We start from the raw sequence: 17,772 nt of genomic DNA on the forward strand, positions 1-17,772 counted from the left end.
GGAAATAAATAAGATTTCTAACATCAATAAATAATAAATAGTAGTTTCTCTGAGCTGTTTATCATTCTATCACAACTTCATGTTATTAATATTCACATGTAAATCCCTAAAATATCCTCAATCTATCAAGTATATCAGAAGGAATACATTAACACAGAAGGAATACATGTGCTATACCTTATCGTGGTCGATCTCAGAGTCGCCTGTGATCACAATCCTCTTCTCGATCCTGGTTTCTGAGATTCCTCCTTTCACCATCTGAGAAAATAAAGAGTTTAGATTAATAAATGCTTCACACACAAAAAAATCCACTCATGATAAACACTGATTCTTAAAGCCAGGCTATGAGCAGATAAATATACAGCGGTGCCTCTGTGTATGGACTTAATCTGTTATGGAGGCGAGTTCTTAAGGCGAAATTTCATATTGTGAAACGTATTGTCCCATAGGAAATAATGTAAATGTAGATAATCCGTTCCAGCCACCCAAACATATAACTAATAATATAATCATATTTTTGCATATAAAACAATCAAAACATTTAGACATGTAAATGAAGTAAAATATGCTTTAAAAACCAAACTGAAAGCGGCTTCCTTTTCTTCTTGCTACCATCCTTGCTAACATTCTTAGCATTTTTAGTGGTGCTATGCCTCTAGTAAATCTTGCACAAAATGCAAAACACCCACAAAAAAATAAGTAAACTCGTTTCGCTTGGATTTCCACTGACACTCGAACGGCTTCCAGGCGTATGTGCAACGTAGCTGGTGTTCGGTTTGTATGCCGAAAATGATTCATATCTCAAGGCAAATTTTCAGTTCTTAAGTTGAAAATGATGAGATGTGGTGTTCGTATGCCGAGGTGAAACTTTACTTGCTTTACTTTAACCGTGCACGCGGCAATGTCATGAGCGTATTTGTTCACATACTTGTCTATATACTATGTATGTTACTTTAGGATTCCACTAGGGGGCGCAGCAGAGAATCCACTCACTCACTCACTCACTCACTCACTCACTCATCATCTATACCGCTTAATCCTTGCAAAGTAAATTCTACATGAGCATATTTTCCATGTCATCATTTAAGATTGTACTTTTCTCCCGCATATTTGTAACTGTGCAGCAGTACAGATGTATCGCACAGCTGGAGGTACTTGCAGACTTGGTCGCACAACTTCTTGAAACATTGCACTATGCTTGACCTGCCTGCTGACTACAACCCTCACATTCACATGCATCTTGCAGATGTGCCACGATCATTTCTGAGGATGTCCCCTAGCTACGCACTAAACGAACACCGGATCCTCGAGGCAGCCCCTTGAGGAGTGGCTCACCTTGGTGATCTGCGTAGTGGTCGTGGTGCTCAGAGTCTCTGAGGTAATGGTTTGTGCATTGAGCAGCATCCCTACGCTCTCGTCCGGCTAAAAGAAACACAGAAACGTCGTCTCAGACTGTTCCCAAACATAGCACACCGCTAACTAGTCTCCTCACAAACAAAAATAACGTGCATTCTTTCTCCTTACCTGAGCGGACTCGTACGTAATGGTCTTAGTCTCGGTGTGCACTATCGGACCCTCCTTGGTGGCAGTTTCGCTGTTCGGGGATTTGGTGACTGTGTTTGTCTTCACCATAGGAGTCTGTAGACATGACATTAAAACTCTTTATTTAATTCTTTAATTTTAAGAAAATAAAACTGCTAAACATTCTGGGCTCCCTGTAGTGTAAACAAAAATATCTTTAACATTGTAATTTCCAACCGTGACTTCGGTAACCATAGTAACATAACACAAACATATTTACGTTTTATACATATGTTATGGAAAATGCTGATCTCAGGCCAGATCCTTCACACGGCGAGCCGTGCTTTAAAATTACAGCTCTCCAGCACGGCCTGGGTCTGTGTGGGGTTTTGTGTTTTTTTATTTGGGTCAGATTTATGAGCTGAATGAACTTAAGGGAACACTCTTTAGGAAGTAAAAGAAGTAAACAACTAAAAGCAAAACCACATTTTGCACATTTTGTAGTCTCTTTGAAGCCATTACCGCCAGCGCACAGGCCCAGGGAGACAAATAACTCAAGAGGCCACGTTTAAGCGGTATACCGCCACCTACTGTACAGCCGAGTGCATTCTTAATTTAGCCCAGGAAATTATACTCGAACGCATCCAATGATATTCTACTGACGAGCACATGCAGTATGACATCTGGTCACATTAATCTGAATGCGATTTAAATTTTGATTTCATGAACAGCACACATTACAGAACTAATCCCTATTGTTAATTTAAGCCATTATTGTATTATACACATACAGTAGGATAAATTATTATTTGGTCCCCTGCAGATTTCCTAAGTTTGCACACTTACAAATAAATGAAAGGTTTATCATTTTAAATTTATAATTTATAATTTTTATTTTAGTGTAAAGGATGGAGACAGAATATTAACCGAAAGTTCAGAAAAGCACATGATAAAGGTTATAAAGTGAGCTGTAAAAACATGACGTAGTCCTTGAAGGAGAAATCCTTGTTAGACGTTTCTTGTAGTTGGCTTCTAGGTTTGCACACATCTCAGGAGGGATTTTGGTCCACTCTTCCTTACAGATCTTCTCTAAATCCTTATGGTTTCTTGCCTTTCGCTTGGCAAATCAAAGTTTCAGCTCCCTCCATGATTTTTGGAAGTGGAAGTGATGCCACGACCCATCTTCAGTGTTCTGGTTGAGATTTTACAAGACATGGCCCCGTCCAGCTGCCCCTCGATGCGGAAAACTCCGTGCTTGATTGTAGAGATGATGTTCTTAGGGTCATAGTCAGCGTTTTTCTTCCTCCAAACTTTGCTAGTGGAGTAGATGCCAAAGAGCTCAATCTTGTAGCTCAATCTGACCACAGCACTTTCTCCCAATTCTTCTCTGTTTATTGGCAAACTTTAGACGAGCATGTACATGTGCCTTCTTGAGGAGGGGGACCTCGTGGGCGCTGCAGGATTTCAATCCATGGTGGGGTATTGTGTTACTGTGTACAGTGGTTTGTTTGGAGACTGTGGACTCAATTGCCTTGCGATCATTCACAATCTCTGTGTAGAGCTCTGGGCTGATCCCTTACTTTTCTCCTGATCCCCCCTCACCCCATGAGATAAAGTCGTGCATGGCGCTCCAGACCATGGGCGATTTAAGGTTATTTCTTCCATTTGCGATTAGAACATTTGTCTCCTTCTTGCTGATGGTCTTGTAGCCCATTCCAGCCCTGTGCAGATCTACATTGACCTTATTAAATGAACGTGTGTACCACATGAGCACATAACCAGTCTGTAGGAGCCAGAATCACTGCTGGTTGTAAGAGATTAAATACTAACTTTACTCACTGAAATGCAACTCAATTTATAACATTTAGATGATGTAATCCTGGAGTTTTGATTGATATTCTGTCTCTATCCTAAATTTAAAAAAGTAGGCAAACGTACAAAATCTGCAGGGGATTAAATAATGATTTCCCCGACTGTGCATTACTGCGGAGTGAAGCTGCACGATTTGTAAAAAAAAGAAATGACACTGGAATTATTTTGACACATATTGTGACTTTACATGAATTTCTGACTGTGTATAACTAAATGCAAAAAAGCTTTTTGAATTTGTGTCAATTTAAAATCTTTACCAATATTGTAGTTAATACATTTCCCCATGTTTACATAGAGCACAAACTGGGCTTTTATAATGTGGCTGATGTAAATATGTTAGATTCACGTGCGACTTTTAAACTTCTGTCAAAGAACACGTGCAAAAAAAATACAATTTCAAACTCCAGCAGAAAAGCAAAAAAAATGAGAATAAAAAACTGGCAGGTCTGGGTTAATGAAAGTGTTGGGTGTGTGTCCATAGCAAAACAGCTTATTTATACAGTAACACTCAGTAGGTTCTTCTTATTTGGATTAAAGTGACTGATGAAATGACTGCGCATGCGCTTTCATCTCACCCTATGATCAAAACGCTGCCGATATGAGCAGCTTTGTTTCAGTCATAATAAATGTTGTTTTTTATTTTTTAACATTAATTTAGTAACAAACAAAATTTATTACTGAAAAATTATTTGGCAATAAACGTTTTGGAAAGAAAACATATTTGGAAAGCGAACATAGTTTCATTTACAAAAACAAAAACACAAAGAGAAGAGAAGTGATTGACATCGTCGACGACGCCATCGACCCCTGAGGGTTAATTGCGCCCTATTCCCAAGTGTTTTTGAGTGATGGTCGTTAATAACTTACTGTAGTAACCCAGTGTGATGATCTATCCAATGACGGACACTTTTCAGTCAAACGTCAAAATGTAAATGTCTCGGGCAATGGGAGCTCAGTTACATGAGGCTATAGTGCAAATCCTTGGCACATATCACCCAATATATGAGCTCTTCAATTTTTTTCTCCTTTATTAGCATAAACATGCTCGAATTTTGACTGTACACAAGCCATTTAACTATACAGTACATACGTACAGTGTAAGGCTTTTCTAACCCACTATCTTTAAATATTCTGGTGCCATGATGGGATTATTGGCTCACCCTTCTGGACAACCAGAGAAGAAAAGAGTCTGGAGTGTGGGACCTGGTCGTCAATCAATACACAAACACAATTCGGTTTTACTGACCCATTCCAGGAGGAGGTGGTCGTGCACCTTTATTTGCCAAAGAAGTGCAAGATCCGTGTCCCAGTGTTGCCAGCTTGGGTGGTGTTCTGTTAATTGGGCCAATTTTTAATCATCTTAATCAATGTGTCTTTGGTGGATTTAAACACATTGGGTCAACATAGATGAGGCACCTGGTTGTAGAGTCTCTCAGTCTATTTATTTTCAGCCAGCGACGCTTTTTTCAGATATTCTACAATCTACTTTTGTTTGGAGAAATGAAACTATTACAACACGAGAAACTCCCAAGAAACTGCAGATTTCTTACAAAGGTGTGTTACAAGTCCTTTTTCGCAACAAGGTAAACTGCCTCTAACTAGAAATAAATGAGAAGTGGGAGGCCCTGATGCACAACTGTGCAGGAGAATAAATACATCAGTGTCTCTAGGTTGGGAAACAGACACCGCGCAGGTCCTCAGCTGGCAGCTTTATTACATAGTGTCCAGAAAACTCTAGTCTCATCTTCAGCAGTGAAGAGGCGACTCTGGGACGCTGGCCATCTAAGCAGAGATGCCAAGATAAAGCCAAAATGTAAACTAAAGAGGAAAGGTTAGAATAGGCCAAGGAACAGAGACACAATACAAAGGAGAAGAATGTTTGTATGCGGCAGGAAAAAAAAACCCGTTAGATTTTGAACATCAGAGAAGTAACATGTAAAGATACGATTGGGTCCATAAATATTGGAACAAAACAAAGGGATTTTTTTTGTTGTTGTTGCCATTTGGCTTCTGGTCAGCACCACACTGAATATACGGATATACCCATTTCAGAGGGGCTCATAAGCTGACAATAAGCTGCATGACCAGGTGTGGCCCGTTCCCTTGTTACTCCATAACTACTCAAGCAGATTAAAGGCCTGGAAGTAGTTCTGAGTGTTACATTTGCATTTGGTAGCTGTTCACTTAAACGTAAGGTCCAAAGCGATATCTATGCAAATAAAGGAGGCCATCATTAGGCTGGAGCAACCTGAGATAAAAAAAATAATTAGGAGTGGCCAGTATGATAATTTGGAAGATTCTTAGAAAGAAGGAATTAAGTGGCAAGCTCAGTAACACCAAAAGGCCTGGAAACCAAGTAAAACGGACGACCACAGAACTCCATGGTGAAGAAGAACCCCTTTACAACATCTAGCCAACTCACAAACACTCTAGAGGACGTACTGTAGGCGTGTCATTGTTAAAACCTACTGTACAATCAAGAGTAGTCTTTATGAAGTAAATACAGACGCTTCACAACCAGATGCAAACAGCTGGTAACGCTCAGGAGCAGAAAGGCCAGATTAGCCAGAAAATGTTGCCAAATTCTTTAAACTGATGAAATCCAAATGAACTCGTACCAGAATGAAGAGAATGTTGCAGATAGATAATAATCCAACAAGTAGCTACCCAAGCAAGGAAACGGGATGTTTTCCATTGGCCAAGTAGTAACGGCAGGAATTATGTTTAAAATATATTTTAATTTGTCAGTTATTTATGAACTCCCAAAAAATGTGGTGCGTGTATGAAAATGCCTGTAATTTCTAAATATTTGATGGTACACTTTTATCAAACCTATTAAATTAAAGCTGAAAGTCTTGACTTTGCTCACACTGCATGTGTTTCATTCAAAATTCAACGTGGTGGTCTCCAGAGGCCAAATAGCAAAAAACAAAGAAAAGATTTGTTCCAAAATTTATGGACCGGGCTGTAGGTAAAATAAAATAGGCTAGTGTAACTAACACTTATGTTTGTTAAGCCAAAAGTCTTCCAGTCACTCATCACTCACTATTGCTCCTCATAACTATGGGTTATCTTCCCTATAAACCACATGACGCTGCGTATGAGTGACTGCCGAATGGCTAAATGTAACCAATAACGAACTCTAATCTTCCTGACAAATAGGTGCTGATCACTAAAGTCCATCGTATAAGGACAAGTGGAAAACCTGCACAAAATAGAGGAACGTCCTCCAAACCAGTCCTGCTGTTTCATGACATACATGTCCTCATGCAGTGGATACAACAATGATGGCAGCTTCGCTTGCTTTAGAGTCCTGATCTGGCTGTACGGGACTATCTGAGGTTAACTGACAGGTACAGACCTGCTCAAATGCTTCTCCCAAGGATGAAGAAATTAGCAAAATGATACCAAAAGTGCTGTGATCTTAAAGCGTTTCTTGAAAATTGTGTTACTCTGAAGGGAAGCAAAAAAAAAAACCCTACACAGGAGAAACGCTGCACCAGGTCACATGAGTTCAGCTTCATTTATGCACAAGTGTAAAATGGTGTTGGGGTTTGTTACAGTGTACAGTAGGTTAATGAGGCCTTAACATGAAGCCTGACAGGTGAAATGGTTTTGTTCCAGTTTCACCAACAGTGTAGCTGGCCCTTTTTTTTATTTTTATTTTTTTATTTTATTTTATTTTACCAAAGGTAAGGACTTTTCTAAGGCAAACATGATATTATGCATTATCTCAAACTCAAGGTGAATACAAATTAATATCAGGTTCAGATAATGCATTCTAAATAAATACACATGCATAATGCATTACTTTTCAAACGCAGTAAGAAGTATTACAAACTCAGAGAATATTATGTGTCTTCTTTGAGTCACAAGGCTGTTAAAAAGCACAAATGCCAAAATATTGTTTCAAAATTGTTTTGGTTGTCAGTGTGAATTTTCAAAACACTATAACTCCATCTCCAATATTTTATTCAGAATAGAATATAGATAACATATCAAATGTTGAAAGTGAGACATTTTGAAATGTCATGCCAAATATTGGCTCATTTTGGATTTCATGAGAGCTACAATTTCCCAAAACGTTGGAACAGGTAGCAATAAGAGGTTGGAAAAGGTAAATGTTCAGTACATATAAGAATCAGCTGGAGGACCAATTTGCAACTTATTAGGTCAATTGGGAACATGATTGGGTATAAAAAGAGCCTTTCAGAGTGGCAGTGTCTCTCAGAAGACAAGATGGACAGAGGATCACCAAGTCCCCCAACGCTGCAGTAAAAAATATTGGCACAACATCAGAAACGAGTTTTTTAGAGAAAAATTGCAAAGAGTTTGAAATTATCCTCATCTACAGTGTATTATATCATCCAAAGATTCAAAGAATTTGGAACAATCTCTGTGCGTAAGCGTCAAGGCCGTAAGACCATACTGGATGCCCGTGACCTTCGGGCCCTTAGACGGCACTGCATCACATACGGGAATGCTACTGGGACGCCATGTCATCTGGACTAAAGAGGACAAGGACAACCCAAGTTCTTATCAGAGCTCAGTTCAGAAGCATCTGCATCTCTGATGGTCTGGGGTTGCATGAGTGTATGTGGCATGGGCAGCTTACACATCGAGAAAGGCTCCATCAATGCTGAATGGTATATCCAAGTTCTAGAACAATGTGCTCCCATCCAGACGTCGTCTCTTTCAGGGAAGACCCTGCATTTTCCAACATGACAATGCCAGACCACATACTGCATCTATTACAACATCATGGCTGCGTAGGAGAAGGATCAGGGTACTGAAATGGCCAGCCTGCAGTCCAGATCTTTCACCCATAGAAAACATTTAGCGCATCATAAAGCGGAAGATACGACAAAGAAGACCTAAGACTATTGAACAACTAGAAGCCTGGGACAACATTCCTATTCCTAAACTTGAGCACCTTGTGTCCTCAGTCCCCAGACGTTTACAGACTGTTCTAAAGAAGAGGAGATTCCACACAGGGGTAAACATGGCCGTGTCCAACTTTTATGAGATGTGTTGATGCCATGAAATTTAAAATCAACTTATTTTTCCCTTAAAATGATACAGTTTAAACATTTGATATGTCATCTATGTGGTATTCTGAATAAAATATTAAAATTTGAAACTTCCACATCATTGCATTCTGTTTTTATTCATAATTTGTACCAATTTTTTTTTTAATCGGGTTTGTAGTTTTGGCACGATGGATAAACCAGCCTACAGTTGTGTTAATAACTGATTGATTGATTGATTAAATTAATCAATCGATCATTTAATCTATCTATCTATCTATCTATCTATCGCATGGGTGATTTATCAATATCCACGACATATGTACAGTGTGGTGTGTATGTGTGTGTGTATATATATATATATATATATATATATATATATATATATATATATATATATACACACACACACACACACACACACACACACATACACCTCCTGTTCTGGGAGCAGGTTTGTAAGTCCAATTTGTGTTCTGACAAACAAAGTCAAAGTAAGACGCCATTTTGTCTCAGAGCTGTTTTCCACTGTATTGGACTGTGAACTCTGATTGTTGAGGATTTTTCCAAAATTAGGATTATTCACCATCAGGGCAGTTTTAAAGGACAGGCATTTTCTACCATTGGGCTTCCGAACTGATTCGTTGAAACCAGTGAGATATATTATTATATATAATTTTAATGATGTAGCTGTTAAAACAGTCTAAACAGACATATTATTACACTAGACTTTACAGTACGTTCCTCATGGTGTCTAGCTCAGGAGCTAAATAAAGTTTTGAAGATTACTATTTGTTGTTAGAATTATGGAATTGTCCAAGCAGGTGTGTTTTTCCCAACGTTTTTGGGTCGTCATTATAACACAAGAATAACAAAACCTGTCCTTCTTTTGAGCTTTAATTCTATCAATGATAAAATCAGCTGAATTACATGTCAGTGACACTAATACTGAACTGTTTTTTGATATTTTATCATATTTTTAAATAAATAATTTTTCTTCATACATGAACTGAACAGCAATATCAGCATTCTACTCACCACATCTGGCTGCATCTGGCCATTGATGCCGGCGGTGCGAAAAGGAGAGTGTGTGGACAGGCGCTTGTCCCACTCGCTGACCCGTGACTCGGGGACCGACTCCATAAAGCTGCGCTTGAGCTCACTGATACTGCTGTGGTGACGCATGATCCCCGTCTGGGTCTTATCCAGATCCTATCAACGTGAAAGACCATTAGGAGGGAAAAGAAGAAGAGAGATGTGACAGGAAAGCAGGAAAATGTAACGAATGCAAAAACAGATAGGGTGAAAAGATAAAAATATGAAGAAGCCCCAGCTACAGATAAGTTAAAGAAAGTTATGAAAATCTGGTTGGGTGCAAAACATTTTTTTAAATCATGATATATTTTTAAAGGTACGTGAGTTAATATTAGACCCTAGGAGGGGTTATGGACAAAATCTTGTAAAAGTTATGCTGAGAGTTTTAGAAATTCCTGAGCAGTCATCCATGACCGTCTGTTTCACTGGGCTATAAATATGCACTATCTGCCCTCTCCACAAGGTCACAACGCGAGAGTTCTAGTCTGATGGACAGAGAACAGAGAGTGGACGCGATCCCTCCCATGCAGAGAGCGAGACTCTCGGCTACTTCAGCCTCTGTGGGATTCAAAGTCTCTTCTGCTCCAGCTCTCGAGCCCTACCGTTAAATAAATAAATGTCTAGCTGTCTCAGCTTGTGGCGCTAAAATTGATAATAAAATATATAAAACGGGTTGTTTTGATTATACCAGCAAGACATCCAAGTCCATCCACAAAAACAGATTACAGAAAATAACGAATGAAAAAAACTGTAGCAGCTACACATCATGTCATAAATCTAGGGTTTGTTTATAACTGCAATCCATGTGGCTCCATAAATAAATAAGTAATAATAAGAATCATAATAATATTCGGTTTGATTTATACAGTCATGTTCAAAAGTAAGTACCCCCCTTTCATGTATGTGTTTCTTTTGTGTAATACTATATCAAAAATCATCTGATCATAGCGGGTCTCAGCATTACGCAAATACGACCTATGATGAACAACCCATGTTTTTCATCTTCTCATTATTTATTTAACAAAAATGAAGACGAAAAGGAAACTACCTGCAGGCGGTACTAAGTACGCCCTGATTCAATAGCTTGTAAATCCACCTCCAGCAACAATAACTCAAAGTAACCATTTCCTGTACGACTATCAGTCTCTCACATCATTTTGGTCCATTCTTTACAATATTTATTGAGGTTTTGGGGCATTTGCTTATGGACAGCTCTCTCAAAACATCTCACCACAGGTCTGGACTTAGACCTAGCCATTCCAAAACCTTGCCTCGGATCATTGTGCTGTTTCATAATACAATTGTGACCAAGCTGTAGCTGTAGAAAAGATGGCCTTACACTTGTCTCTAGAATACTCTTGAATACTCTTAAATACTGCAAGGTTCCCAGATCCAATCTAAATCATCCACCCCCTCCACATAAACCATACTTGTTCAGTCTCCTTCTAACCTTGGTGAGGCCTCGTATTTCTCGGAACATTGCAGGTTCTGATCTTGGGGTGAATGTGTTCACTGGTTTAAATGCTTTTCACTTGTAAATAATCTTTTTCATTGTGTAATGTTGAACTCTTAATTGTTTGGAAATGGTTTTACAGCCCATTCGAGACTTAAAGCAGAATAATTACTTATGTCTTTCCCTCTTGGCATTGTGATAACACACACCTGCATACTTCAGATCAGCAAACTGCCAAACCTTCTGCTTCTTTACACGTCCGCACACGATAGGGTTAATGATAAGCAGCAACAGGCTGCAACTTACCCTCTTAAATCCTGTGCAAGCAGTCAGGAAGCACTTAGTACTGCCAACATGTTTTTTTTTTTTTAGTTTTTGTTAAATCAATAATGCGACTGTGAAAAAAGTTATATGTTGTTATTACAGTTGTATTTGCCCAATACTAAGACCTGCTTCGTCAGATTTTGCCTTTTCACTGTAACAAGACAAATGCAAGTGAGGTTCAGAAGCTAAATGAGCTCCGGTTAGAGTACAGCTTAGCCGTCACATCTGCTTTATCACGCCACAGCTGCCAATAGAGGAGTGAGAAGGAGATTAAAAGATTAGTCAAGTGAAGCTGAAGCGGCTCCTCATGCTGCATCACAGGCAGGAGAAACACAGCAATGCACACACACACACACACACACACACAAGCTCACACACACACACACACAAGCTCACACACACACACACACACACACAAGCTCACACACCCTGACGTCCTGCCTCATACTGAAGTTTACTGTCAAGATGAACATCCATACCTGATGTGCTGAAACTATCTGGAGACGAGTGTAATGAAGCAGCGGGTCATGTGATTAGAGAATCATGGACACTCAGACGCAGGGTGTGGAGTAAACTAATCACATCATACTAATGACATGAGCTGTTCCACACACTACTTGGCACAGGTATTATGTCGGATGCCCTTCCTGACACAACCCTCACATTTTGTAACCAGGTTTGGGACCAGCACTTCATGCAGTGGCTGGGTAGGAGGGCTAGGGGTCTCCGGGGCAGTGGGGCTCAACCTGGATCCTCTGATCAACAACCTAGAGGCTTAGACGCCCAAGACAACACCCCCTCCACTATGTTAATGACATGAAGAAAACGAGTGAATATCCTGATACTGGGTCAGAGATGATCACAGATAAGACAGATGGAAATCTATCGCAAAGAATATATGACTGGGAACATTATGTATAGATCAAATAGATATAGAGATCTTAACTAAAGGATATATATATATATATATATATATATATATATATATATATATATATATATATTATGTCTCTACATATATTTGAAGTTTTTATACATGTATAAATCACATGTATAGATGTGAAGTTTAATAGTTTAGTTGTAGTTATGCTGCCCTCTAGTGGAAATGTGCAGACAGAGAATGACTGTCTCCAGATCAGATATTAAAAGGGACAAAATCAGATATTTTCCCTATCAGATATTCAGGATTTAGATGTATGAAAAAATATTATAATAGAAACAGATACAGAATTACTGAGATAAATTGTGCATGCAAAGTGTTTTATTAAAATTAAATAAAAACACAGTGAAAAAAAATCCTGGTCATGGTGCATGCAAACTCCATACAAAAAAAAAAAAAAAAAAATACAAATAAAATGAGACAGAAATCTCCATGCAGTAGAAGATGTGACAAGGAGCAGTTACAGAGTGAAAGGTACAAACCTCCAGCATTAAATTGCTGTGTCTGGTATAAAGTGTTTCCCCGTCAGGTTTCTTAGTTCTTTTCTGCAGGGACACAAACAAACAAACAACATGTGTTGACAGGTTGGTAATCCATAGAGTTATTGTTGAGAAATCATGGGATGTTTGACCTGCGGCATTCAGTGTGAAATGTACAGTAGATTTGAGATCCCGTTATCAGTCACGACATTGACCGAAATGAACTGAAGGGGTGTGAGGGGTTAGGGTTGAGGTTAGGGTTAGGGTTGAGGTTAGGGTTAGGGTTGGGGTTGGGGTTAGGGTTAGGCAGGATGAGCACTGTTTGCTAAAAGATACAATTTATTTGCTTGTTTATTTATTTATTTCTCTATTAATTTTATTAAACTCATGGCTAATTAGAGTACATATAACTTTGATTTGTGCGATGGACTCGCACCTCGTCCAGAGTGTCCCTGACTTGCGCTCTAAGTCTCCTGGGATAGACTCCAGGCCCCCCGCAGCCATGTACGCAGGATAAACAGTATAGAAGATGAATGAAGGAATAACTTTGAGTTTAAGTTACATTTTAGCAACAACAATAAAAATTTAACTAAATTAAAATACATTTATTTCAGAAGGGTCCAATTATTGGGCTCATCAAACAAAGAAAAGAACTAAGGACATGATTAAAGGTACATTCAGGACATTATTATAACCTGGAGGGATAGTGCTGAAATGTTTTTTTTTTTGGCCAGGGAATGTATTTAGTTACTACTTAATTCAATAAATGGTGAGAAGGACAGTAGTTAAGTAATGTCACATCCTTTACAGTGAGCAAACACACGGGGAATAAATCTGGATCGGGACGTTCAGCATAGACATACAGGCGTGATGAGCAGGGGTGCACAAACTTTCAGCCATATAGAATTTTTAGACATTATACTACATGATGCAAGCTTTCCGGCAGAAATGTCACATGTGAGTTTACATCATGTGATGATAGTCGGCATCGTAACACAAAGTAACACCTACTGTATAGTTTCAATGTAAAATTAAATGGAATGAAGAACTTAAAATGTCCCTCCCAACCCCCACCGGTACATGGACACTTGGTCTAAGAAAAAACCTATGGCTGGGACAATGTCAATGTCATTCTTACTGTCATGAACATGCTTTATTTAAGACGGAAGCAGGCAGTATACAGTGTATGAGCACATGCAGAGACCATTCACAGCATTATAACCAACCAGGCATGACGAGTTAACCGAGCAGGAACTAAGCCAGCCACAGCCAGAGCAGACAACTAAAGAATAAAAATAATAAACGGCTGAATCATTTCTATGTTGCAGTAGAAGACAGCGAGGGTGACAGGGGTTGCGTCTTTGTCATGCTGTAACCCTGAAGTAGGGAGAAGTTCCAACCTTGCGTGTTCGCACCATCGCTTGTGGGTGCTGTACAATAAAACCCCAAAGACACACCGCATTAGAGCTGCTCACATACAGTAAACCTCTTTAAACACTACAGATCTATAAGGATTTAAACAAACAGTCTCATTAAGTAGAATACAGTACAGTGCAAACGCCTGTTATGTGGAGAGAAAGGCTGTGGCCTTTAATACGGAACATGTAGAAAGCTTTTAATGACATCCTGAAAGTTAAGTGGTGGATTAGTGGTTAGCACTGTCGCCAGACTGGGTTCGATTCCCGCCTCGGGTCTGTGTGCATGGAGTTTGCATGTTCTTGAGGGCTTTCCTCTGGGTACTCCGGTTCCCTCCCTCAGTCCAAACACATACAGATTAGGCTAAGTGGCGTTCCTGAACTGCTCATAGTGTGTGAATGTTGGCCGAAGGTCCTACCGCGGTTGTATGAATAGCTACAATAGTCACCATTAGGCTTCACGGTCCCTAGTTGGACTACAGAGATTCCCATATGGGACGGAAGAAAAACAAATTTGCACAGTACTGTACAGTACAGTATGTGTGAGCCCACATCATTAATTCCTGCCGCGGCTCCTGGGCCTGTAGCACACACACCTGACTCTTTTTCTCCCGTTTAGTGGTCGTCACTGCCAGGGCGTCGCGGTGCCGCCACTCGCGCCGCACAACCATCTGCAGGGGCACATAATTACCCACCCTGATATCTCTGTCTCTCTCACTCACACACACACACACACACACTTCTGCACACAGCCTGCCTGGGGCACATCACTATCTGACAGAGTGTAATGAGGGTGTTCTCTCACCATGTAAGACATTAAAGTTCCAACATTTAGCTAAAGTTACAATTTCAGTGCTGTGATGGAGTTATTTTTACAACCCTGATGGGAAACCAGTTAACTTAGTGGCTGACCATGAAGTCTCGGTCTCAGACTTCAGCATCAGCAGGAGGCATCAGCATGGTGCTCGGAAATCTATTTACAGTTAAAGCTTCACCTCTGACTCCTACAGAGCGCTGAGACTGGAGACTCCTTCCATACAGATTTAATCAATTTTGAGAATTCAGATATTTGAAAAAAGCCATTATAATAATCACATTAATAATGTATTCCAACTGAGCAGAAATAAAAACGAATTTTAATAAAATCTCTCCAAAATAAAACATACCTTGAACTCCGATGTGTCCTCGTGTGCAACACTTTGCATTTTGAAGGTCCCGCTCACACAGCTCTCGGCCTTTACCTCAAGCTTGTCCTCTCCTGACTGAGATCCTGGACTCGTGGGCGTCACTACGTTTTTGTGCTCCACCTGTACGGCTGATGTCACCACAGGAGAAGGAACTGCATCGCCAATGGAGATCGGAGACATGATGGGAGCGCTGACAGGACGCGCCGTCTTATTTAAGCTGGACACCATGGCTGAAGGAGAAAAGAACAGGACAGGTTAAATATAAAATACAAAAAATAGTAAATAGTTTGGTTTTCCGTAGCATTAATCCAGTAACACCAGACACTGTCTAAACTCCAGATCTGAATGATTAACAATTAAAATTTTATTTAAATAGTTGACATATGCATACAATTTCTTAATTAAGTCTCATCTCCTAGAAGTTTATGAGGTTTGTTGGACAGTTTACGTGCCTCCGCTCAGCAGGACAAGCGAGCGGAGACAAATCCACTTCTCAGAAAAACACCCTGAATAAGGAAGTACATGAAGGAGAAGAGAGAGTACTTTACATATAAATCAATGCCTTAAAGCAGAGCGTAGCTCAGGAAGAGAAAAGCCGAACACTTTTAGGTCATACCAGCACAAAAGACAGGCGTACTCATCGTCCCAAGTACTCAGCTTTGATCAATTAGAAAGGCGAGGCGCTTATTACGTTTATGTATTAGAGGTGCAACGATTGGAATTTTCTTCTTTGAGAGTAAGCAGAAAAAAATAAATTTTCAGAACTTCCATGGAAAATTTAATTAGAGGCATATCATACTTACAGTTTCTCCAAACCTGCACAAAACTATGAAGTTTTTTGTACAAACTGACATGGTATTGATTATATCAGGAGCTGATACTGTAGGTGCGTCCTTCGTGTTCCATCAACACTTTTTATTATTATTATCTCATTCTGGAGCAATGTGCACCCAGTGTAGAAAGCTTGGTCATCCTACACAGGGGCAAACACAGCAGACCACAAAAACACCCCATATGCGCTATCAAGCCTGGTGTTGCAGGGAAACATGCAGTTGTTGAGACGACAGAATATTCATGAAATAAATATGAGGCCATCTGTCCAGCAGCTTAAGCTTGGCTAAAACTGGGTCATGCAGCAAGACAGTGATCCCAAACACACCAGCAAATCATCTGAATGGCTAAAAGAGCAAAAAAATATGGTGTTGGAATGGCCAAGTCAAAGTCCAGTCAGTAACCCTACTGAGATGCTGTGGAGAGAGACAGAGTGGGAGAGAAATAGAGCAAACCTCCGTCTAGGCTGTGAGAAGCCATCTTACTGGCAAAGCGCTTGAAGTGGGGTGCAGGCCGGTTGATCATGGAGCTAGCCTGCCGAGTCTGAGCCTGAGTTCGCCCACTGTACCTGAACTTGGAGCCCAGGGCCAGGAGCTTCCTGGGTGTGGTGGCAGCTTCAGAGGATGTTAACCTGAGAAGGTCAGACAGAAAACAAGAATGCAAAACTCTAAAAACCTTTTTCTTACACAAATTTAATTCCATATGTTCTGAGATATGTTTCAAATAATAATAATAATAATAATAATAAAGCTTTTCTCACCTGAAAAAGGCATGGTGTTCTACACAGACCTTCCAAAGCTTCTTAGAGGCCTTGTAATTGGGCAGCTTGAAGCCAATGGCACTCTCATAATGCTCCAGCTAGGACAGATATTACGACACTCTGGTGAAACCATAGCAGAAATATAAATAATAAAAAATGATATTTATTTTATTTCTGTGCAAGCTCGGTGTACCTCAGACGGCCGTATCTTGATGAAAAAGCTGCTGCGTTTGTAGGAGACTTTAAGCACCTTTGGCCACGGGAAACGATTAATCCTCAGCTTGTCTTTATAAACCATGAGCCCACTGGAGCAGACACCCAGCATGATATCCACCCCATTCAGATCCTGGCAGACGGACATGAGCATCTCCAGTTATATTCAGAATACAAGAGTCACATCAGTGGTAACACAGTGAAAGCTAATTGTAATGGGATGAGCATCTCATGGAATTCACTTTCTGTATACACCATTTAGATTTTGATTAGAATATTCGAGCAATCCTGTAAAGTACAGTATGTTCATTTATGTACTCAATATTTGGTCAGAGTTCCGTTCCGGATGAATTACTGCATCAATACAGCATGGCATGGAGGTGATCAGCCTGTGGAGCTGCTGGTTGCTTTGATAGCAGTTTTCAGCTTGCTTCGGATTGTTGGATCCGATGTTTCTCTTGACAAAAGCCCATAGATTCTCTATGAGGTTCAGGTCAGGTGAGTTGGCTGGCCAGCACATTAATGTCATGATCCAGTTAAACTGAACTGTTGATGATGTGGGCGGGTGCCAGGTCCTGCTGGAAAATGAAATGAAATTGACAGGTCCATAAAGCTGGTCAGCAGATATACGCATGAAGTGCTCTAAAATCGTCTT

The 17,772-nt window shown here is 40.0% G+C and overlaps 1 protein-coding gene across 2 annotated transcripts in view; it reads right to left on the bottom strand.

Annotated features, from left to right (window-relative positions):
- The window catches only part of epb41a (erythrocyte membrane protein band 4.1a), a 29,039-nt gene that overhangs the window by 141 nt on the left and 11,126 nt on the right, over window positions 1-17,772 (bottom strand). The window contains exons 9-19 of one of the 2 annotated variants that reach the window (XM_053490195.1): window positions 17,098-17,250; window positions 16,905-17,002; window positions 16,600-16,775; window positions 15,293-15,543; window positions 14,723-14,797; window positions 14,112-14,141; window positions 12,715-12,777; window positions 9,459-9,632; window positions 1,525-1,638; window positions 1,336-1,422; window positions 178-258 (exon numbers count right to left, since the gene is read on the bottom strand). In XM_053490195.1, coding sequence (XP_053346170.1) covers window positions 178-258; window positions 1,336-1,422; window positions 1,525-1,638; window positions 9,459-9,632; window positions 12,715-12,777; window positions 14,112-14,141; window positions 14,723-14,797; window positions 15,293-15,543; window positions 16,600-16,775; window positions 16,905-17,002; window positions 17,098-17,250 — 1,302 coding nt within the window. The remainder of the gene's footprint in view (window positions 1-177; window positions 259-1,335; window positions 1,423-1,524; window positions 1,639-9,458; window positions 9,633-12,714; window positions 12,778-14,111; window positions 14,142-14,722; window positions 14,798-15,292; window positions 15,544-16,599; window positions 16,776-16,904; window positions 17,003-17,097; window positions 17,251-17,772) is intronic. The other variant, XM_053490196.1, reaches the window with a different exon arrangement.

The sequence above is a fragment of the Clarias gariepinus genome, chromosome 28, assembly GCF_024256425.1.
Source record: "Clarias gariepinus isolate MV-2021 ecotype Netherlands chromosome 28, CGAR_prim_01v2, whole genome shotgun sequence".
Classification (NCBI taxonomy): domain Eukaryota; kingdom Metazoa; phylum Chordata; class Actinopteri; order Siluriformes; family Clariidae; genus Clarias; species Clarias gariepinus.